Raw genomic sequence first — 24,351 nt, forward strand, 5'->3', positions numbered from 1 at the left:
AGGTCAATTAGTTTTTTTTAATCAATCATCTATATAAACTTCGGTTTCAACTTAAAATGACTAGTATCACCACTTCCATGGGTGATACTCCTTTTGCAAAGGATGAGACAGGTCCTAAGAGGCACCCACATTCTGAAATCTGAAGCTGTCTGCAGTAGAAGTTTCTACACATCTCACAGTTTATTTACTTTCAGCAGAGAAGGGTCATTCATCCAATGATATCTATCAGTTACCTATATGCCAGGTACAGGGGTAAGCATTGAGCATTCACAAGTAATTAAGTCAAGATCCCCAACTGTAGGTTGAATCAATCACCAGTGGCCAATGATATAATCGATCATGCCTATGCAATGAAGCCTCCATAAAAACCCACAGGACAGAGTTCTGAGAGCTTCTGGGTTGGTGGACATGGGGAGATTTGGGGAGAGGGGCGAGCTCAGAGGCATGGAAGCTCAGTGCCCTTCCCCATGCATCTTGCCCTGTGCATCTCTTCCATCTAGCTATCCTTTTACAACAAACCAGTAATCTAGTAAATGAAATGCTTCTCTGACTTTTGAAAGCCACTAGAGCAAATTAATCAAACACAAAGAGGGGGACATTAGAACCTCAGATCTATAGCTGGGCTTCAGAGCATTAATATGGAGAGATTTGCAGGACATATTATTAAGTGAAAAAGAGCAAAATGTCAAAGGATTTCTATAGTGTGGACCCTTCATACAGAAAAGAAAGGAATATAGACAGATAGAGATATACAGATATAGTTACATATATGCTCATTTGTGGAAGAGGATAGGATAAAGACAAGAAATATAAACCACAAACTAAGGAGAATGGTTTCTTATGAGGAATGGACAAGAATCAGGTGTAAAGAACGTGGGACTAGGAACTAAGCAGTAGGAACAGAGGGAGGGGGGAGACACTTCTCTCAGTGTATCTTTTTGTACAGCTTATTGCTTTCAGGACCATGGCAAATAATTAAAATCAGCCATGATGTTGGGTACTCAAAATAGAACATAAACAGTAGTAAATGAACCTAACCGTATTATAAATAACACAACCACACTGAAAGTGAAACCAAGGGCAGTCATCAGTTAGATCCCTTCAACGATAACTTGCTTAATAAATAATACCCTGTAACCTGCCCTCGCTGACCAAGTTGCTTTAATCGTTCCTGCAAATTACATACCCTCCAAGTTTCATGTAACTTAAAAAATATGTTACTAGACTCCTCTGACCTCCCCTTTTAATAACGCCTCTGATATATGGCTCACTATAGTAATGTTTGCTTAAATTGGCTTTCAGGAACATGGAGCTAGTCCTACTCAGCTCAAACCGGTCAAGACCACCAACCATTCAATAGGGCCTGCATGAGTGTCCAGTGGATGATCTTTTGATATCAGAGGGCCAAAAACTCCACCTTCAGATCATGCGAACACTGCCATGTTCTGAACATGTGTTCCATGAAGAAGCACGTAACTCAGATACACCTACACAGAACACCAATTATTTCACCTCTTTCTTGACTCCAATCATCTTTCTCGCCTCCAATCATCTTTCTCCACACCTCAGAACACCCTGCTCCCTTATCCCATAAATATCCCAAGCCCATAGCATTCAGGGAGGCAGATCTGAGATTTGTTCTTCTGCCTCCTCCCTTGGCTGCCTTGTCAATAAACCTTTTCTCTGGTGCAAACCTGGTTCAGTAACAAAAGGGGTAAGGAAGAAAATAAATAAATAACCTAAGTATGAGTTAGCAATTCTAAAACTATTCTGTGTGTACATTAATATTGAACAAATCAGTCATGAGTTTTGTCACCAATTGCAAAAAGTGGTGGGAGGGATCTTTTATCACATACCAAGCCTACTAGCTCAGAACAATAAGAAACAATGGTTTGTTGCTACCCAGTGAACCTAGCTTAATTGGGAAAATAGTTGCTATCCCTTAGGGCTGAACTAGGTCAAAAGAATCTCACCTCCACATCAAGATTGCACCATCCAGGAGATTAAAGCATATGATGTAGATAAAGAAGAATGTTCAAGGTTCAGTGAGGTTTTATTTCTCAGAAAGTAACAGTTCAAGACTATCGATGGCACAACCAACCTCCCTTCTGAAATCAGCCAACTGTGAGCTCATCTCCAGCCTTCCCCAGAAAATGAATGACAACACAACTCTTTTAAGTAAAACACACAAAGAAGTAAAACCTGTACTTGGCCCAGGTCCTGTATTAAGACCTAAGACCTTCAAAAAAAAACAACAGTTTATGATTACTTTGTGTCTTGCTTGTAAATAATTGTTAGCAAGAAAATCAAAGTCTGTTCCCTCTTTGTCCCATCTTTTTCATACTTCACTTCCTTCTCTATCTGGATTGCTTGGATGAGGGTCACCCGTTAAAGAGTAATAGCATTTTGGTATCTAAACTATTTGGGCTACACCACAAGAAGTAGAAGAAAGGCCCTCACATTGAATGCAATTAAGTAAGGCCAAGTTCATTTTACTCCCAATCTGATTTTTGCAGGGACAGCCGTGGAATCAGGTGGTCCCTAAAGTGAACTGAATTGGAATAATCCAAAATCAAAATCTCCAGGGAATCTACTGGGTTCAAACTCAAACACTTATCTAGGATTAAGGGAACAAGACATCCACTCCCTTATATACCCCTTTCCTTCTTAAAGGTACTCACTTACAGGCTACCATCTTTAATTACTCCATGAACAACTTTTACATTACAGTAAATAATAAATCACAAAGTCCTCTTGGTGATTAGAAAAGCAGAATGGAATGTAAGTTCTTATGCCAGATGGAGGAACTCTTGAAAGTCTTGAAGCCTCAATCAAGCTGTCCACCTTGGAAGGATAACTTGGCCCTTGGCTCCCACCTGCAAAGACAGTGGGGATTTTGTCCTCTACTCTGAGAGACTAGGTGTCCCTCATATCCTGAAGAAATCACAGGGGAGTCCTGGTACTCCCATTTCTGCAAGGTTATTATGCAAAGAATGAATCAAAGATTTCCATTACATTAACACTTCTAGTCTAGAAGTTTTGAGCAAATGCATTCCACAAAATTTTCTGTCATTCTAAGGTACATTCAGCAAGTAGAGTGGGTTTTTATTATTTTTTAACATAAATTACTAAAGAAGATGCAGAACATTCTTCTCACTATGCCTCTCTCCTCTTTGTCACCACATTCACATCTCAGCCTACAGCAGGGTTTAGTCCTTAGCATCATCTCAAGGCCTGTTTAGAAAAAACAAATACTATACATGTAAGTTGGAGATGAGTTACATTTATTTTACCATATCTCTATTTTTAAACAAAATTAAAAGGACTGAAGACTGAAATAATTTTTCTTTTTTACCACCATGTGTAGAAATACAGAATTTGAATTGTTGATAAAGTTTCATACAAAGTTCCAAAACCAAAAGAAAGAAAGAAAGAAAAATTTTTAAAAAAGAGACAACTTCTTTTCTGGCCCACTACACAAAACTTCCAATTCTCCCTGTTGATGAAGAAGAGAAGGAATATGGATAATCAAAGCACTAGCTAATCCAAAAGTCATTTAAAATAAAATATACTAAACCAGCCTTTTACATTTTGCCAATATATTTATTATCTCCCTCTGATTCAAGCTAATGTCTAAATGAGTCTTCAGTTTTAGAACACATCAGCCAACAAAAGGACATCCCCTCATTGCTCCCAGGATAGTAGAAAATCAGTTCAAATTTTAAAGTTTATTATGGATGATCCATAAAATTGAAAACCACACAAAGATTTCTAGCAGCTGACTGACACATGCCTTAACTAAAAAGAGACCAATTAAGAAAAGAAACCAATATATCTAGTATGGAAAAAAAAAAAAAAAAACCAACCCACCATCACTCACATAAATAAATACCATGGGATTATATGAAATCATCTGTGTGAAACTTTTGAAAATTACAAAGCACTATAGAATTTAAATAATCTTTCATACAATAAGAAAAAAATTTTTTTAAACCCAAGAATTCAAGAATGTAGAAGGACTTTCACTTGTACCCTAATTGAACCCCCGCCATTCTGTATTCTGGCTCTAGTATTTGCTGGCTGCTGTCTCCTCGGATAGAGGGTTCACTCTGTGAGCCCAGGGACTGGGTTTTTTCATATCACTATTCCTCCAGCACGGCCCAGGGCCTGGCGCATTGTGGGCAACAGCAGCAAACATCTCTAGAGCCCTCCACATGACCACGCCCAAGTCAGTCAGGTTTCCCAGACGACCAAAGCTTACAGTTAACTGGACAGTAGGTGTTTGATGAGTCGAGTCAAAATGAATTACAGGGAAACCCGGTTAGGACAGGTATTGTTGTCATCATCAATTCACAGTTGAGGAAACTGAGGCTATAAAGCAACCCAGCCCAGGACTTTCTCCTGAGATCTTTCTACTTTACATAATAAGCGTGTTGTTTTCATTTCTATTGACATTTTCTCTGTGAACTCTACTTCCTTGAAACTAATCTCTTCTAATCTCTTCAGGGTCCTTAGTGACTGGCAGCATGTGATGTGTGTGAATTTCACATGTCATTAGTTTTCACGGCAACAATCCACTTTTAATCAATCTCTTAACATTATAAACTTGTAATGAAGATATGGGGTATTACTAGCAAACAAAATAAATACTCTTTAAATAAAAGGAAATTGTTAAAGGCTAGCAAATGTGCTAATATGTCTTTCCCCTTATATTTAGTTGTCTCTGCTTAATATATACTTAGCTTGATTTACACTTTAATGCCTGACATTCGTTACTCTCCCACAGACGGCTAAAATGACAAGCACAGGGAAATGAGACCTAGATTAATGTCCTTCCATTTTCAAGGAAGAAAATATAGACTACTTTCTGAGTGCAGTATACATTCCCTGACAATGAAGAACAATAATTTGCATGTCAGATGTCTAATAAGTATTATTTGTTCAAGAACCAAAGAGGAATACTTTCTCCAAGAGCATACATCTCCACATACACAGAAACTTGATAATCTCTCCTGCTCAGTCACAGAGTAATTCTAAATCCCCTGCCTATTGGTACCGAGTTGTTGACAACTGAGGATTTTAAAGTGGATTCCCCTGTGTAGATTTACCTTTCCAGTTATTAGATCTCCAGGTAATAAAGAGTTTGGATTCCTGTAAAATATACTACAAGGGATATTAAACTACCTGTGCTTTGGACATCTGAATATGCAATGCTTATGAATTCAACTAATTGAGGCCATAACTTGTGTGGCTAAATGATGGTCGGGCAGAGGGGTAACTGGTAGAGTCAGGATATCCCAAGAGTTGAGAATCACTGCTTTGGGGACTTGTAGCCAAAGCACATTTCTGTCAAGTTGGAGGCACATGGCCTCTCATACCCCATAGGTCACTGCCCGAACTATTGACCAACACAGCTATGAAATTTTATGCGTCTACACCCCTGCTTGTGGTTTTCTTACCTCACCCTCAATATGTCTACTGAACTGCAGATTTTTCAAGATCCAGCTCCTCTCTGAAGTACCCTGTCTCTGATCCCCTTGCCATGCAATATTAATTGCATTCCCCTTGGTACGTTCACCCACATTGGGCTTACACACCGTGTGCATTTATCACATTTTACTAATATTACCTTCATGCACATCTATCGTCCCTGCTAGACTAAGCTCTTCCCTGGAAAGCAGGGGTCACCTATTTCTCATTTTTCACCCAAGTCACCCAGTTCAGCATCTGACACGTGGTAGATGTTCACTTAATATTTCTTGATAACTACGACTTCAAGACAGAGATAACTTTTTCCACTTTCCAGTGAGGAAACAGCACTCTAGGTCCCAGGATCAGGACTGAAACTCAGGCCTATTTGGTTCCAAAATCCATGCTTCTTCCACTAAGCCCTTCCCTTTCTCAATGATAAACAAGGTGAAACTGAAGCATTCAGATAGAAATGGATGGGCAACCTCTACAGATGGAACATATAAATTAAGGTTTGGAGAGATAGTTCAGGCTAAGTAAGCCTGATTACCCAAAATGCACAGAGAGGCGTAGTGAGCAGGGAGACATACACAAAATAATAACACAACTGAAGGAGAGTATTCACCCTCATTCTCTTTCCACATAAGACAGACTTCTTGGAAAGCCTTTACCAAGTTTTTTGAGCATAAACCATCAAGTTCAATAAAATCTTTTAGCAACTCAGGTCTGTTGAAAGATTAGTTGGAAAAAAATACCACTGCATTTTTGTTTCATTCAACTCCTCATTTCTACCATGCAATCTCAAAATTATAAAGGTAAGGTAAGGAAGAATGGTGATAGCTTGGAACTAAGGATACAGTGGAGATAGACAACTCAAACAACACCATTAGCTGCCTAATGCTCCCAACAGAATGGGAAATTGGGGAGGGATGCCCTCCATCACCCCCAACTTGGAACCAACCTACTTCCATCATTAATCTGGGTTTTACAAGAAGAAGCCCGGCTTACTTTGTACCTTAATTATACTCAATACAAATAATTCGAGGAATCCAGAAGATGACACAAAATCGGTCCCACAGGAAACGATGAATTCTTCCTGCACTATCTTCTATTCTGCCTCCATTTATATTTATAATGCGGAAATGAAGCCATGAATGAATAAAATGAGTGTGCTTGTGTTCCAGTTTCCAAGCTGCATCCCTTTCTGTTTTGTCATAGTGCTTAAATAATACGAAATACTGAGGGGGGATAAAGAACATTTATCTAAGAAAGCAAACCTCTTCCACTTAGATATAGAGGGGAAAAAAAGAGCTATTTTAACCTGCAAATGAAAAAGAATGATACTTCATCCTGTAAGTCTTCAGTGAACATATTACCAGGAACAGTGGAATTTTTTTTTTAAGTTCCACTAAACATTGGTTTAGAATGACTGCACCCCAATTAGCAATAACCATAAACTGGAAGCCAGTTTTGTTTGCAAGGGCTGTCTAGTCAATTCCTGGCTGATCCCTCCCGGTATTACTTTCATTACGAGCACTCAGAAGAATAACTGTGTTTGGATGGCTTGTTGTTGCAATTAGGTTTCTAGGTTACCAGCTACCAAACAACCCTGGGCTGAATGTAATTTCTAGACATACTGTTCCAAACCTGCCATATGCCATCCAAGGATAAACTGCAATTTTCACACCCATGGGGAGTAGAATAGTAAGTCAAAGTAAAGGGTCACCCTGTATAAACAGTATTGGTTGGGCAACCTTGCAGTAAAGCCATTCTGCTGAGCTTCAAAGGAAGAGGAATTTGGCCTCCCAAACTATCTGAAAACTTGACCTTTTATAGTGGAGCACCGCAAAGAACACTCAGGAATCTTTATCTTGTAAGTCTGCTTTGCAGGTGTGTAAGACAGGCGGTCTTCTTGATTCAACCATTGGTCCATCTCTTTCCATCTCTTTCTAGACTTCTAGGGGCAAAGAAGATCCCACAATTCAAGAGGGACAGAGAGAATCTGGAGATGAAAGGGAGCCACAGCCACTGAGGGGCAGGAAAATAGGGGCAACAAAGAAACAACAAAGTTGACAGGTATTTGCTTCTGATAAAGAAAATGTACATCAGATCAATTGGGGGGGGGACCTTATGTGGTTTAAATAACAAATGAAACTGACACATGCTTGTTCGTAGTTACACTTCTAAAAAATATATGAGGCCCGTTCATATTCATTAACTTCTAAATCACATACATCATCTATCTTCTTTGAAGGAAATAGGAATAATTTTTGCCAAATTACTGGTGAATTATCTATGTGTCTTCCAGTTAGGTAGGAAAAGAATTCATATCATCTACCTGACTTTTAACTATTTTTAGCAAAACAGTCTTCAAAAACCAGCAACAGAAAACTATTGCCTTTCATGAGAATGGATGATATATATAAAATGGTAATATTTTAAATCCCATCCTTTATTTGACAACAACCACTAAAATCATCTGAACATGATACAGACTCAGTGACATTTAGACACTGAGCTCAGCATGGTTTCAATAGGAGTTACCTAGTCACTCATGCACTCATTCACTCATTTATTAAGCAGATCTTTCATTTCTTAAATTTTGCTAATCTTAGTTTGTTTTTATCTTACCTTTAGCTTTGAGCCCCTGATATTTCAATCCATTTTCTACTCTAATCATTAATTCACGGCAACTACAAATACCACTTGTGGAAATGATTTGGAGTAGTTTTCGCCAAAACTAATAAAAATAATTACAATGAATGAAATAAAATGTTCATAAAAATGTTATCAAGAAATCAAATTCTACTGGGGTGGGGATGGAAGAGGTGGTCAATAACACATGTACTTGATCAAAAAAATCTGCATTTATATAATTCCCAGCATATATACTTTTTAACTTTGAAAACAAGACATGAAACACACTGGAAAGAGATGAAGTGATAAGCTGGCTGCTAAAGATTTTTTAAAATCATGTTTAATAAACACAGTAAAGGCTAGAAGAAGAATGTGAAAAGGGCTTAAAAAATAGTGAATAAAATAAGAAGACACAAAAATGAAAAAAGGAAGAAAGAAATTAACAAAGGAAGGATGGATATAGCCAAAATGCTAAATATAAGTCATTTAGAAAGAGGAGCAAAAAAATATTTGGGAAATCATGTAAATGTGACCTAAGAAAGTTAAGCACAAAGGTTATTAAATAATTATATTTAGAATTAATTTATTTCTATTACTAATATCTAAATAATAAGAATATTTGATATATTTAGAAATATCTAAATGCTTTCAAATATTTCTTGTCTTTATACAAAGCCACTTTTTTAGATTATCTGCATGTGAATGTTCAAATTTATCAGATTAAATTTTACACATTAATAATACTCAGTTCTGACAAATTATATTTCAGAAGAGCAAATTAAATGGCTCCTTCGTGCTCTTTTTTCTGTGTTGGCCACACTCTACAAGAAAAATTCCCCGAAACAGAGTAGTGTTACCTCAGCAACCAGAAAACCAAGAATGAGAAGTTGTTTATATGGGAATAAACCACATACATAGTATAGTTAATGCTAGGAACAACTTGGTGAAAACTCAGTTCTTCAGTTCAGGACACTAAAAAATAAGAGATATGCAAAGGGAAGAGCCTGTGTGCTAATTCACAAAGTAATTATCAAAGTATTGACATCTGAAGGTATGCAATAACAGTATCTAAGTGCCACAACTGAAACAAACCCCCAGTGCAGGGGACTGTGGCCACCACAATAGTTCTGGCCCATTTCCTTTCCCAGAACCCCGCCAACTCCCACTGAGAAGTGAATTCTCTTTGCCCCCAACCACAAAAATCTAAACAGGACTTTGGATTGCTTGGAAGAATAAAATACAATGGATATGATGTTGTCTGACTTCTGAGTTTCTCTGTCTATTTGTCTGTCCCTCTTTCAACACTTGCCCTTGGAACCCCACCACCATTCTATGAAGAAGTCCAGTCCAGTCTCCACAGGGAGAGACCACGTGGAAAAGGGCAGGTGAAGAGGAAGTTAAGGCCCAACTGACAGCCATTAGCCATCACGCAAGTGAGGGAACCAACCTTCACATGATTCCAGCAGCCAGCCTTCAAGTCTTCAGCCAGGGCTCCAGACAACAAGGAGCAGAGAAAAACCATCTCTTCTGTGTTCTCCCTACATGTCTGACACACAGGACCCAGAAGCAAAATGAATCATTGTGTTGTTATACTACTAAATTTGGGGGTAATTTATTATGTAGCCTTAAAATTGGAAACACCTTGTTTTTTTAAAAAATTTTAAATTTTTAAATATAAAGGAAATAAGTAGTATTTAAAGCAAAAACTGACTACATCCATTTTCATACACCAGGAAAGTAGCACAATTACTATTCATTCCAAAAAAAATAAAAAGTGTGTGCCAGACACTATTTGATGCCGGAGTGGTACAACGATGAGTATAAACAGACATGATACCTGACACATCTTGGGGTTTATATTCTAGGAAGAGATGTAGACATCAATCAACTCTTCAACCACACAAAGGCAAATTCAGCTGTAACAAGGAGAAAGGCCTGATGTACACCAAGAAATAGAGGAATGGGGGAGAACGTTCTAGACTCAGAAAACAGCCATCTGTAAAGGTCCTGATATAAGAGGTAGTGTGCAATACAACGTGAAGGCCAGCAATGTAACATCACTTTCATTGCATTCTTTTCTTCCAGGCAATCCAAAGTCCCGTTTAGTTTCATGGGGGAAAAAATAGACTCTACCTCTTAAGGAGTGGCAAGGTAAAGAAAGAGCAAATGAAAGTGTTGGAAGAGCGGATCTGGAAGAATATGAAGGTACAAAACGCGGAGGACAACAACTTTCAGACTTGACACCTGCCTGTTGACAGTAAACATGGTAAGAATTTAAAACTTTATTCGTGGCTCTGGGCTCAGTTATCTCTTTCTCCAATCTCTTCACACTCTGTAGTAAATTTCCATGTAAAAATACTTTGGGTTTCCTGTGGGAGCCCTTTTGTAAGTAGACATGCCAAAGCCATTTCAAGTACTGTATTGGAAACATTCAACAAAAATATCTGTCCTATAGGGAATATTAGCCAAGGCAAAAAAAAAAAAAAAAAAAAGTCAATTGAGAATACAACTAAAATAACTCTAGGCAAGGATTTTGTGATTAATGATGACTTGTTAAAGAAGGATATTAAGGAATTTAAAAGAAAATTGTGCCCCTTTTCTGGATTTACTTCCTAATTTTTAGTCTTCTTTATGTATCTTCTTCTTCCTATGATAATTAAATCAAAGCATAAATAAATAAATAAAATCCTTCATCCTCCAAACACCCTTTCAAGAACAAAAAGACACTGAATGATCATCTTCAATCAAATTCTGTTAACTCAGTAGGAAATGCTTCTTTCTGCCCTAATGCAATATATTTCCACATGGTGCCTCTTGACTATGAGCTTCACAAGAAGATGTCTTAGTCATCAGTTGCCTCCTCTGTAAACTGGGAATAATAACAATCCCTACTTCACAAGGTGGCTGTGAGGATTAAATTAGATAATCTTTGTAAAGTGTCTAGAATGGTGCAAAGCGCACAGTAAACACACACACACACACACACACACACACAGTGGGTTCCGATTTTGTACATCTTCCAACATTTGGGTTAGCTCAGTGTTCAAACAGTTAACACTCCAAATATTTCTGACTGTCACTGTTATCAAAAGACAAACTACTCCCCCGTCTCATGAAGGACAATATCATCTATCCAGTTGCCTAGGCCAGAAATCCAAAAATCATCCAACTAATCTCTCCTTGTTACCCTCATTTCCAACCAATCACTAAGTCCTGTCTCTCAAATCTGATCCACCTACCATCTCCACAGCCTCTCCCACCAAGAGTACAACATTCATCTCCATTAAGTGGTCTCCTGACCTCCAACCTTATGGTGGCAGCAAGAGTTTCCTGCTAAAACGCCATCAATACTTCCAATTGGTTTTAGAAGAAAGTCAGAACTCCTTTTAAATACCCTTTTTAACTTGGTCCCTTTCTACTTCCTAAGTCACTTCTCTCCTATAGTTCCATCCCCACCCTTTCCATTCCAACACCTTCTCATGATTCAGCCAAGCAAAACTTGTGGAAGTTTTTCAAATGTGCCATATGCTCTCTCATCTGTAGACATTCACATATGCTGTTCTTTTTGCCTGGAACACTCTTCCTCCCCCTATTTGCCCAGCTGACATCTACGCATCCCTTTTAGGCCTCAAATGTCATTTCTTCCAGGAAGTCTTTGAGGATTCCTCTGGCCTATGGTATCTGCCCCAGTAGCCCAGTGCCTTCAGTACCTTCCCGTACACCATGCTTCATTGTGACGGCTTCTTTGCCCATCTGTCTTCTCCACTACAAAACAAGCTTCATGAAGCTGTGAACTTGTCTGGCTTCCCTGCCCTTGCAAACCCAATTAGCATGATGCCTGGCACAGAAACAGGTACTCAGAACCTTTTTTGATGAAAAAAATGTCATATTAACTTTTTATTACCAAAATGTCAGAGCCATAACTTTGTGATTAACATCAATCCATTGAGTTCCAAACTCTCCCGCATGCAAGGAGGCCTAAGATAATAGCAGAGGCACAGAGCAACTCATCTCCAGACCCCCCTTCTCTAGACACCACAGCCAAAGCCTTCCATAATCCTTTAGTATCACTTAGATGGAGTCCTGGAAGACTGCCATTATGATTCTATAATTCTGTCTATATACTCAGAGTAATCCCATGGTGACTGGGACGCACAGCTAAACTGACATTGCTTCAGATTAAAATGCAGACATCTAACCAAGATGGTCTTTCTTTGATCAATTCATTTATAATAAGCATTGGACAGGTTCTCTTGACACCAATTTTGATGCATACAACTCCAGTATCTTGATACTGTAAGACAAGATCAAAGGGAATTCCTAGACAGGTAGAGAATTACAATTTGAATATGGTTATACATAAGCAAGTGAATTAGGGAAGTGGAAGAGAGAGAATTCAGGAAATAATAAGAGTCACTAGGTAAAAATCCCAGTGACAAATCACATTGCCTGTATTTCATCATATACATACCCATGTACACATGTTTTAGACTAACAGGTAAGACGAGCCAGACAAAGTTAATCAATATTATTGATAAAATAATTGAAACAGGAATAATACAAGGGATAATAATACAAGCAATCTGATTAGAAGTGCCAGCTAAAGAAAAGTTAATTCAATCCATTTCCATATCCTATTTGACTAAATAAAAATTTGTCATAAGAGTTCATGAGAAACAAGCTATACATTTGCAAAAGCCATACTAAAAGAATCTCTGTTACAGTAAATATAAATATTTATAATTTTTAAATTGATATTTCAAATCATTTTTATCTAGCCTCTAAAAACCAGCTGTGTAAGACCCTATACTAGCTAATGCAAACCTTGGAGTACTAGAAATTGAGTTGTCTGTTCACTACTAGGAAAACAGGCTGTGACAATGGAGTTTTATCAACCAGTGTATAAGTTACAAAATGCAACTTGAGTACCATTAAATGACTTCTTTTATAAATATTGCTAAAAGTTGGTAGCCCAGTTACATTAGGTTGTATAATTTGAAATAGCAAAGGAGGTTCATCAATCTTTGAAATTCAGAAATACTTACTGATAGAAGGTGAGGGGAAAAAAACACAAAGAAGCATAGACTGCCATTAGAAATTTCCTACAGAGAAATGTCCCAAGTTAAACATTAGACATTGCAAATATACCAAGTCCATTTAGTTTTCACTCCCCCACAGTCCCTCACCACTTAGTTCTGCCCCTAGCTAACCAGTGGGCTGAAATCAATCTTATTTCAACAAACCAAACATCCAAACTATGTAATCATGGGATGACATCTGAGCTTGATCTGGCTGGCTGCTTAAAAAGGAGTCTTTCATAGCAATAAATGGGAATTTTCATTGTTGACCAAGCTAGATACTAAAGCACAGCACCTTTATACTTCTTGCTGAAATCAACCAAATGCAAATAGCCCTACCTTCAAAAAAAAAAAAAAAAAGCCTCCATCCACCCATCCATTTTGAAGTACACTGATATACGTTTTGTTTTGTACATAAGGTAAGACTATTAGCATACTACTGCAGGACACAGATCTTTTTGGTTGTTCTCCAGTGTGGGGACAGATGTAAGTTGAATTACACATATACTCTCACCTGTGCCTTAACCAACACCACACTTGAGAGGACAGCTGGATGTCTGGGGACAGTCTGGGGCCAGGGACCTAACAGAACTGAGAGTCCCATGGGGTCCAAGTTCAAGTTCCTGGATTTATTAGCAAGGTCTTCTCACCATGCTACTTCAACAAGAACAGTCCAAGGATTTATTACTGCTCTGTGCTACTCTGGACCTTTGAAACAAAGTTTCCATAAGTTAGGCATTTAAGATTAAGTGCACACACACACACATACACACACACACTTTTTCTAAATTAAAGAGAAATATATACGAACAAGTTTCTATATCCTAATCAAAAATGAATGTCTTGTTACCAGGGGGAAAAGAGGAAGCAGAGGGATAAATTGGGAGTTTGGGATTTGCAGATACTAACTACTATATATAAAAGAGATTAAACAACAAGGACCTAGTGTATAGCACAGGGAACTATATTCAATACTTTGGAACAGCCTATAATGAAAAAGAATGTGAAAAGGAATATATATATATATACAAAACTGAATCACTATGCTGTACACCAGAAATTAACACAACATTGTAAACAGCCTATACTTCAATAAAAAAAGAGAATGTTTCATCACAGATGAATTTATATGCTGGTTTCTTATTACTGATTCCTGAGTTTCATTGACCTTATTCCTTTAACACATGGCTCTTGGGTTTCTTTTCTGAATGTACAGTGTGTGGAAAAAATTGCAGCCTCTTTGGATAGTTGTGATATCTGTCAAGGATGCTAGGCTACATCTGGTTCTAAATACAAAAACCACACTCCCAAACAGGAATATTTTCCAAACCTTTTATGTTCATGGTGCTGCTTCAAATTTTATTGCTTAAAAAAAACTGATTGGAAGTGCCATCAAATTACAGCACATGTTTATTTACACTGAAGAACTCTCTGGAACTTGAGAAATCACAACAGAGGGTACCAGTGTGGATTACTGCCAGTCACTCCAGCAGTTTCCTCCCACACACTGCTTCCTCCATGAGGGAGTGTGACATGACAGCCTGGGCAGTGGTCCTTCAGGCTGCCCAGGAAGACTGACAGCAACCTAACCCACAACTCCTCAGCTTAGACAGCAGTCTCAATTCATCTCTGCCATTTTTGTATAGGACTGAAATACACACATCAAGAGAGTGCATTTATACTTAAAAATAGATGAAAAGGAGATGGCACTTTCCTTCAATCAATGCTGAGTAGTCTTTACCATTTTTTATAAGTTTTCTTTCAATCTGACCTAAATTCTTCAAACTTCACACCACAGTGGTAGTTTTGTTTCCCTCTTTTTAGTACCCAGCTGTGATGGAGTAGAGTCTGTTACCATATTCTTTAGAAGCATTCAAGCCAATTATTCATTAGGTCTGAATAAATAATTTTCTTTCCTTGGAGTAACAATCTCTGGAATTATTTTTCCATCTGTTTATACTTTTTCACATGGCTTTTCTTTTAAAACTCTTTTCAGCATCCTCCCACAACAGTTACCTTGTTGTAATTTCTGATTGGCACATACTCGGTATCTTTTTAATTATCTGTGTGGCTAGAATCCAGCCCACTGCCTGGCATTTAGTGGGCTCTTGATAAATATTCTTGAGAAAATGTGAAAGGATACATGAGCAGCATTCAACATACAGTTGGGCATCATTTTACTCGTCTTCCTTGGCTGTACTTTTGCTATTTATTTGGTCACATTTTCCTATTATTCCTACCATATGGAAGTCATCATACTTCCATCATGAACAGTCCCTCTGAATATATAGGAAAATGCAATAAGCTCATTCTATCAATTATCCTAAAATGTGAACCTAAGGACCAATTTTCTAGTAGGTGCACAGTATCCATCCACGAAAAGCTTGGTATACCTTGGCAGAACTTCAAATCATACTACGTATTCCTAAAATTTCATCTTCTGTGTTTCCAAAGCTCATGCACTATAAGAATAAAAACTTATTTTCTGTTCAATACGTACTGTTGTCAGAGTTGCCAAAAAGGACCTTATTTTAGCAGGGACAAATGAAATTTCTTATTGAGAATGGTCTGATATTTTAATTAAGTGATAATTTTAAACACACACAACGAGCTAGCAATTTAACTATTTTATTAGACCCTTTTTCTATTTTTTTCTTAAAAGGTTGACAACGATTTTATAAATATTTATTAAATGTCTGTCTGTGCTTAAAATAGCTTATTACTATAAATAAATAAATATATATATACATGCTGTAATTTGCACATCTTCCAATTTCACATACATTCTAAAATCATGTCGAACTGTCAAAGGGAGAATGCAAGATATTTGGAACAAAGGGCATGACACATGTGAATGGACAAACTAATATCACTAGCCTTTTAGCTTTTAATCAGAGCTGATGAGGGTTATTAATGGATATTTTTCCTTAGACCAGTATTTTCCGGGTAGACATAAACACTTCTCTCTCCCTCTTGTTTACACACACACAAAGTTCAGTACCGAGAAAAGAAATAGGACAAAGTGTGAAAGAAAAATGAAATATGACCAGTTGTTCTTTAACAGAAACTCTGTTTCCTAGAGCCTTGGCAAGGTCAGAGTCACCTTGGAATCACCAAGACCACTGATGTGAACTGGCTGTCCTTAAAAAAATGCTTCTTACTTAGCAGTTACATTAGAGAGATGGGGGAAAGGTGTAAAACAAAAGATTGAAAAGGGCCTTCAGTTATTGTTGAAAGGACTCACAAAAGTGGGTTTTATTTTCTTAGGTTCTTTGATAAATTAGTAAACTTGACAAACAATCTGGAACTCTTTCCCCAAGTTAAAGAAAGAAATATTTAGGAGTTTAACTATGTAGTAACTCCATTTTTGAACCCAGAATTCCCAGACTAAAGATTAGTGAGTTAAACCACATAGTCCCATGCCTTCCTGCAGAAAGGTTAATAATTATACCCAATTTTATGTCTAGAAACCCATGCCCAACCAAAAACCTTTACGTGGCACAACCCATAGTATGTTTCATCGGAGATGATGCCTAACGATAAAACTGGAATATGAAATTTTAATGATATTCAAAATCTCAAAGACATTCACTGGAGTAACTGACCAGAAGTACAACCTACGTTCCCTCAAACTTTTCAGACAAGGCAACATTCTGAGGTTTCCAAAATTCTCTTCCTTTCTCTCCTCCTCTCCAAGGTACTCCTGCTTAGTACTGTACTCCACTAAGAAGAAACAAAGTCTATCCAAATTCTCCATAAATGAAAGTCTAAAATGAGAGTGGTGTATTCAAGAGGATTCAATATGATGCTTACTCAGCAAGGAAACTTCTACTCCTTTGGAAAACATTCATTGGTATCTTCAGATTGTAATTTGAAGATTTCTTTTTATGATAGCATTTCTCCAAACTATAGATAACAACTTAATCCTGGATGGATCACTCAGAGGATGAAACTTATCCCTTGAAATAACTCTAAACTCTCCAATTTTATGTATTCATGTTCTAAACCTACTTCAGAGTTAATTCTGTGAATCCCTCCCTGTGACTGGGAATAAGATGTGTTATCTGACTCAAGAAAATAGTGGTCATCAACAGTATTTAACCAAGGGCGCACTTTTTTCAGCAGACACAATTGATGGCAGGAAATCACCACCTTAGACTCAGAAAATAGATCTGTACTTTTTGTGAAAGGCCAGTGTCTGTCAAGTTTGTTCTCAGATTTTGAACATAGATCAACCTCTAGCTTATAAACTTGTTGAATTCTTAAAGTTTGATGGTAAATCGCTTGTGGAAAAGAGAGAGAGATTGCTGCCCAGTAAGAATTACACACACACAAGTGAGTTTCTCCGGGCAGCCCACTAAAGCCTTTTTGACTTGTGCTCCTCCAAAAATGGCAGTAATAATGCTGTTGAGCCAACAGTTAAAGTGATATCTCTATGGGAAAAGGCATTCAGAGTTCCCTTTTGGGATTCCAGGAACCCAAAACTCTCCCTTTCTAGCAATGGAAGTAGGGGTTCCCTTGCCCAAAACAGGCTTCACATGTTGTTATGGTGTGAACTTTGGCGAGGGGGTCTCTGTGTTGAAGATCAAGACTAGAAATGCAAAGTGAAGGCAGTGCACACACTGCTGCCTAGACTGGGAAGAAAGGTTGGGAGCGGATGTAAGTGGGAGAGCAGGGCTTGGGGGGCGAGAAAGCGCTGAGCAGCATGGTCCAGCAGTTTCCCACCACTTCTTCCCACATCCTTTGCGCCCCTTAATGTCTTCTACTTCTTTTTTTTAATCCCCTTTGGAAGGCTTTGTGGGGAAGGGCTGAGAAGAAATGAAAGGCTACAGCAGGGTCTGTGCAGTTAGGGGAAATGAGAAGGAGCAAAAATCACTAGGAAGAAGTAAAATGGGGAGAGATGCCGTCTTCTAGTCAGAAACGAGGGGTGGGTTTATCACAGGTCAGATGTGCCTTCACAAATCAGAACCTTGTCTGTGTGGCTCGTGCACAGGCCCCAAGCAAAGAGAAATCAATACTTACTGCTCCAAAGTGGGAGAACAATTGGCAAATTAAATTAACTAGAGTCCTTGTGCATGTTTCTTTGTTTGAAGATAATTTTTTAAGGATATTTCAAAAGTGCATTGCACGCCTGTTGCACTTTGCCAGACTCAATGTCTTCATCCAGGACACTGGAATCCAGAGTGAATATCTGCTCACATTTTTCAGGAATTCACACACCTCAAAGTCGGCCACAGAAATTCAGCTTCAGTCATCAATTTCAAGCAAGGTAGCTTACCTCAAGTAGTTGCATATCCTTCAAACAAAATTATACCCAGAACTAATTCACTAATGTCCTTTTTTTTACTACTTGCTACAGATATTAATTGGAGGTCATTCTTCACCTGCAACGTAAGCACCACCTGAAAAATTTCTGTTTTGTCTACTTTTTATAAATCTTATCACTTTCATGAATCATTAACTTGACACATATTGCAAATCAAACATACAAATAAGAATATTAATTAGTTTAAGCAATGTCTGAGATTAGCACCTCTTCCCAGAAATTATTTGAATAATGAACTTAACCTCATATTATTCAAAACACTGCAAAATTAAAAGGTTTTCCTCCATAATCTTTTTTTCTAGAGAGTCCTGTTTGGTCCTGTTGGGCATAAACATGATATGGGAGGAGTCTCCCTGGAGCTCTGCACTGCAAATGAGAAAAAATTCCTTTTTCTGTTAGCCATTTCTTCCCAGGCAGAACATACCCCATTGGAAGCACTTGATTATATGGAGTCAAAATGGTAGAAGGGCTGGTGAACAGAATCCCAATCCAGGTTTAACTAGAATTTTCCCTGTCTCACTGGACATTTAAGGCTGTTGCCTTAACTTTGTTTTTCTATTCTTTTTCTATTTCCTATTTTTATTTTTTTTTCTATTTTTTTAATCCATAAACTACAGAGTACATCCTATAGCATATCCATTAGGGATTTCTCCACTAGGGATTCAGATGCTGTGTGGAACTTAAGTGTTCTGAGTATCTATTTCACAAGATTTGTTTCCAATCTTCTTCTGCTGACCAGGCTCAAGCGAACTTTAATGCAAGTTAAAATGGTGGCGTTTTCCTCCTATCACAGAAAGTCTTAACAGGCTCCTTTGAAAGCCTCAGGGCCAGTCAGGGTGATCCTGGCTATTTCAGACATGGGGCCATCAGAAGCAAGTAAGGACAGGGGATGTAGTTTTGACACAGATTGGTAGAACAGTGCTCAGAATCTCTTCCCACTTGACAGGGAAAATTCCTATGGATTTCAATCAGAGAACATGTAGCTAGAAAATGGGAAAATAAGAGCCAAAAAATGGGCAGAAGATCTAAACAGACATTTCTCCAAAGAAGACATACAGATAGCCAACAGGCACATGAAAAGATGCTCAGTATCACTAATTATTAGAGAGATGCAAATCAAAACTACAAGGAGGTATCACCTCACACCAGTCAGAATGGCCATCATTAAAAAGTCTACAAATAATAAATGCTGGAGAAGATGTGGAGAAGAAAGAATCTTCTTAACACTGTTGGTGGGAATGTAAATTGGTGCAGCCATTATGGAGGACAGTATGGAGGATCCTTAAAAAACTTAAAATAGAGTTATAATAAGATCCAGCAATGCTACTCCTGGGCATGTATCCGAGAAAACCATAATTCAAAATGACACATGCACCCAAATGTTCACAGCAGCACTACTTACAATAGCCAAGACATGGAAACAACCTAAATATCTATTGGCAGATGAATGGAAAAAGAGAATGTGAGATACACACAGACACACACACATACACTGGACTATTACTTAGCCATAAAAAAGAATGAAATAATGCCATTTGCAGTAACATGGATGGACCTAGAGATTATCATATCAAGTGAAGTAAGTCAGACAGAGAAAGATAAATATCACATGACATCACTTATATGTGCAATCTGAAAAAACAATGATACAAGTGAACTTATTTACAAACCAGAAATATACTCACAGGCATAGAAAACGAACTATGGTTACCAAAGGGGAAAGGGGAAGGGATAAATTAGCAGTTTAGGATTAACATATACACACTACTGTATATAAAATGGATAAGCCACAAAGACCTCCTGTTTAGCATGGGGAACTTGATTCAATAACTTGTAATAACCTATAATGGAAAAGAATCTGTAAAAGAATATGTGTGTGTGTGTGTGTGTGTGTGTGTGTGTGTGTTTATGTGTAACTGAATCACTTTGCTATATACCTGAAACTAACATAACATTGTAAATCAACTATACATCATAAAAGTAATTCTTTTAAAAAAGAGCATATTGTGTCTAGACCTATACATATGGGGACACTTACTCAGTCTGTTTCTGATAATGATCCAAAGAAAGGGTTATCTTTGCCTTAAAACATCTAACATCCTATTTATATACATTAGATAATTTATTTCTTATGATTAGAATGCCGTTCAAATCTCTAAGACACACCATAAGAAACACAAAATTGCACTGTTACTGTTATTTGCATTACCTCTGTATTCATAACTTCCATTGGTCTTTTCTTGATTTCTCCTATGTCCAAGTAACTGGGGGGAAAAAAACAATAAGGGTTTCTTTTATTACTTGTGAGTCAGGTGCGTAAATTTCTTTTTAAAAATTATTAAAAAGTAAAGCAAGCCATAGGAAATCCTTAAGCCTAAAGCAAAAATCAATAGCTACGAATTAAAAGCAATTGTAGTAATAGGAACTGCTTTCAGACACATGTCTACTTGAAACTTCAATGAAATTAGTCTTAGAAATACATCCTTCTACTAGGGAACACTTTTCCCCACAATGGTTAGCTGCTTACTACATATTTGTTATTTCTCATTTTTAGATCAATATTGATATAAAAAGTGGTTTCTGTGTAAAGCTGCTTAACAATTCCATTAATCACAGACTTTAGGCCAAAAAAACTAGTACTGATTGTGTGCATTAGAGTAACAACTGTGAAAGTCTGGGAGCTCTTTTTCCCTATGAGAGTACTTTAATGATCCAGAAACGCTTAGCCATGTGGGATGGTTTAGGCATTTGTTCAGCTGAGGGACAGATGGGTGAACCAGTTAACCTCCAGAGACCCCTATTATTCCATTACTATTTGCTACAAGATATTAACTAGTGATCATTCTTTAGCTATAGCAGAAGCACAACCTAAAAACTTTATCCCTTTGTCAACTTCAAGCCATGTGTCCATCACTGTGATCTGGTTCCACTGTGTTTCATACATAGAAGGTGCTAAATAAATGTTTTAATATTAAAAAAAAGTATAAATCTAGCACTTAATTTATAACCATAGATAGAAAGATACATTCTCTACCTCAACTACCATCACTGATGAGCTGCCAAAAAAATATTTGTATTAGAATTAATTTTGGCTATATTTTACTATTGTTGTTTTTTGGATAGAACGCTTTAGTTAATCAATACCTCTATAAATTATCATGTATTTTCCTTACATCAAAAGTATTTACATAAGACAGCGCAAATGCTCCCTCTGCTTAGTAATAAAATTGGTCTTCGAGAAATCTGCAGACACTGATTTCTGACATAATAACAAAACATTCTGACTGTCATGTGCATGAAAGTGATCTCAGATCCACAAGATTAATGTAGTAGAGTCAACTTCCAAAATGCGTAACTGTGAGGAAAATAACAATCTCTAGAATTCTCTGCTATAAAAAAGGTTTGATAGCTACCTGAAGTTTAATTATGGTTTCAAAAATATCAGAAAAAATATGAGTAAAAGAAATTCAAGAAGAGAGTTGATCATTATCATCTGAAAAATATTTTTCCACCTCAATATACTTTAGGGTCTACGCAACATAAATTACCCTCAATTATCTTTGGGGCTTTTGTTCTGCAAGTTGCTTCATTTGTTATATAAACTTATAACTGTTAAGCTTCAAATATATTCAGCATTTAAATCTTCTTGGCTTCCATCATTATAACCATAGATACTACCAGATAAATAAACTATTCAACTGTCAGCATGGAAAACTAACCATGGACACTGTTATAACAAACTCAGGGGTTTTTTTGTGTGGGTTAAAAGCAAAAACAACCATGCAAATCTCATATATATATATAAAGAGTGATTTGAAGTGCACTTTCTATTTGGTTTGGAACTGTACCTGTTTTTATCTTTTGAGTGCCAAATAAACAAAAGAAAATATGAATTACCAAAGTTAAGTCTGCAATTTTGAGCTATTAGTAGATTCTGAAGCAGATTTCCATTCCCATGAAATTTCTTTATATGCAAATTATTTAATTAAAAATCAATGATGTGTATGATGGAAGGAATGGGACACAGAGATGCTTTACATTCATATGACACTAGTGTATGCAAAATACGTTCACATCCATAGCATTTACTTTCTACAACAACCCTGGGAGGTAGGAATGGTTATATTCCTTTTCTGCATTAGGAAACTGACTAGCTGTGTCAAGAGGCTTGCACAAGAATACAGAGCTAATAAACAGGTCAGTCTCAAGTCTCCTGATTCTCAGTTTTAAGTTCTAAGTTTCTTTGAAGCACAGTTTCATTTAGCTCCTTTTTAAAGAAAGTAGACAACGCATACTAAAGAAGGTTTCAGGGAAGAGGAAACAAAATCCAAATGTAGCCTCATCTCCCATAAAAAGACCATCTGGCATAACAAAAAGCAGAACACCTAGAACTCAGTTTAAACAAATACATAAGGAAGGATATCAGACAACTTTAGTGATGCTTGGGAAACTAGTCCTCTACAGTTAAAAATCAGGATTCACAAGCATAGATTTCCTGGTAAAGATATTTTTTGCCATCCTGAGACTCAAGCTGAATTTTAATTAAATAATTAAAATATTATATTAAAAACTATGGGGGAAAGAAACCTACAGAATATAGAGTTTCCATACAATCCAGCAATTCCACTGCTAAGTATATACCCAAGAGAAATTAAAACTTGTACATGATCGTTCATAGCAGCATTACTCATAATAGCCAAAAGTGAAACAATACAACTATCCATCAACTGATTAATAGATAAACAAAAAATGTGGTATAGCCATATCATGGAATATTATTCAACAATGAAAAGAATGAAGTACTGATACATCCTACAACACGAAGAGCCCTGATAACGTTATGCTAAGTGAAAGAAGACAGAAACACAAAAGGTCACATATTGCATGATTCCTTTCATAGGCATACCTTATTTTATTGCACTTAACAGCTATTTCATTTTTTTACAAATTGAATCAGGTTTGTAGCAACCCTGCATGGAGCAAGTCTATCAGCACCATTTTTCCAACTGTATTTGCTCACTTCATGTCTCTGTGTAACTGGTAATTCTCACAATATTTCAAACTTGCTCATTATTATTATATTTGCTATGGTGATCAGTAATCTATGATCCTTGATGTGACTACTATGACTTGCTGAGGCCTCAGATGATGGTTAGCATTTTTTAGCAATAAAGTACTTTTTAAATAAGGCATGTACTTTTTTTAGACATAATGCTGTTCCACATGTAACAGACTACGGTATAGTGTAAGTATAACTTTAATGTGCACTGGGAAGCCAAAGAACACCTGTGACTCACTTTACTGCAATATTTGCTTTATTGAAGTGGCCTGGAACAGACCAGCAATATCTCAAAGGTATGCCGGTATATAAAATGTCCAGAATAGACAAACCCATAGAGGATGGAGAGAAGGGGAAACTGGGAAGGTACAGGGTTTCTTTTTGGAGTGATGGGAATGTTCTAACATTAGTTCATGGTGATGGTTGCAAAACTCTATGAATATACTAAAAACCACTAAAATGGGTGGTTTATATTATGTGAAATCTATTTCAGTAAGGTTGTAAAAAAAAGAAAACCTATGTAATATTTAATTATTCCTGTCCTACAATACCCACCCCCACCAGGAATAATTTCTCTCAATTCCCATATAACTTTATTTTCCTAATTGCACTCATTTTTTTGTACTTTGCATTAAAATGACTGGTGTGCATGTATTCTCTCTCCTGTTAGATCATGAACTGGGAAAGACAAGGAGTCATGTCTTATCTTTGTTCCCTTCACAGATCTAAGCACAATCTGCTAATTCACTGAACACGGACAGTGAGCTCCGTGCCAAGAACTG

The 24,351-nt window shown here is 37.2% G+C and overlaps 1 protein-coding gene across 3 annotated transcripts in view; it reads right to left on the reverse strand.

The window, feature by feature from the left end:
- DCDC2 (doublecortin domain containing 2) overlaps positions 1 to 24,351 on the reverse strand; it is a 140,658-nt gene that overhangs the window by 96,761 nt on the left and 19,546 nt on the right. For all 3 annotated transcript variants that reach the window (XM_074348160.1, XM_074348158.1, XM_074348159.1), the window contains exon 3: positions 20,720 to 20,774. In XM_074348160.1, coding sequence (XP_074204261.1) covers positions 20,720 to 20,774 — 55 coding nt within the window. The remainder of the gene's footprint in view (positions 1 to 20,719; positions 20,775 to 24,351) is intronic.

Source organism: Camelus bactrianus, chromosome 20, assembly GCF_048773025.1.
Source record: "Camelus bactrianus isolate YW-2024 breed Bactrian camel chromosome 20, ASM4877302v1, whole genome shotgun sequence".
In the NCBI taxonomy this organism is placed as follows: domain Eukaryota; kingdom Metazoa; phylum Chordata; class Mammalia; order Artiodactyla; family Camelidae; genus Camelus; species Camelus bactrianus.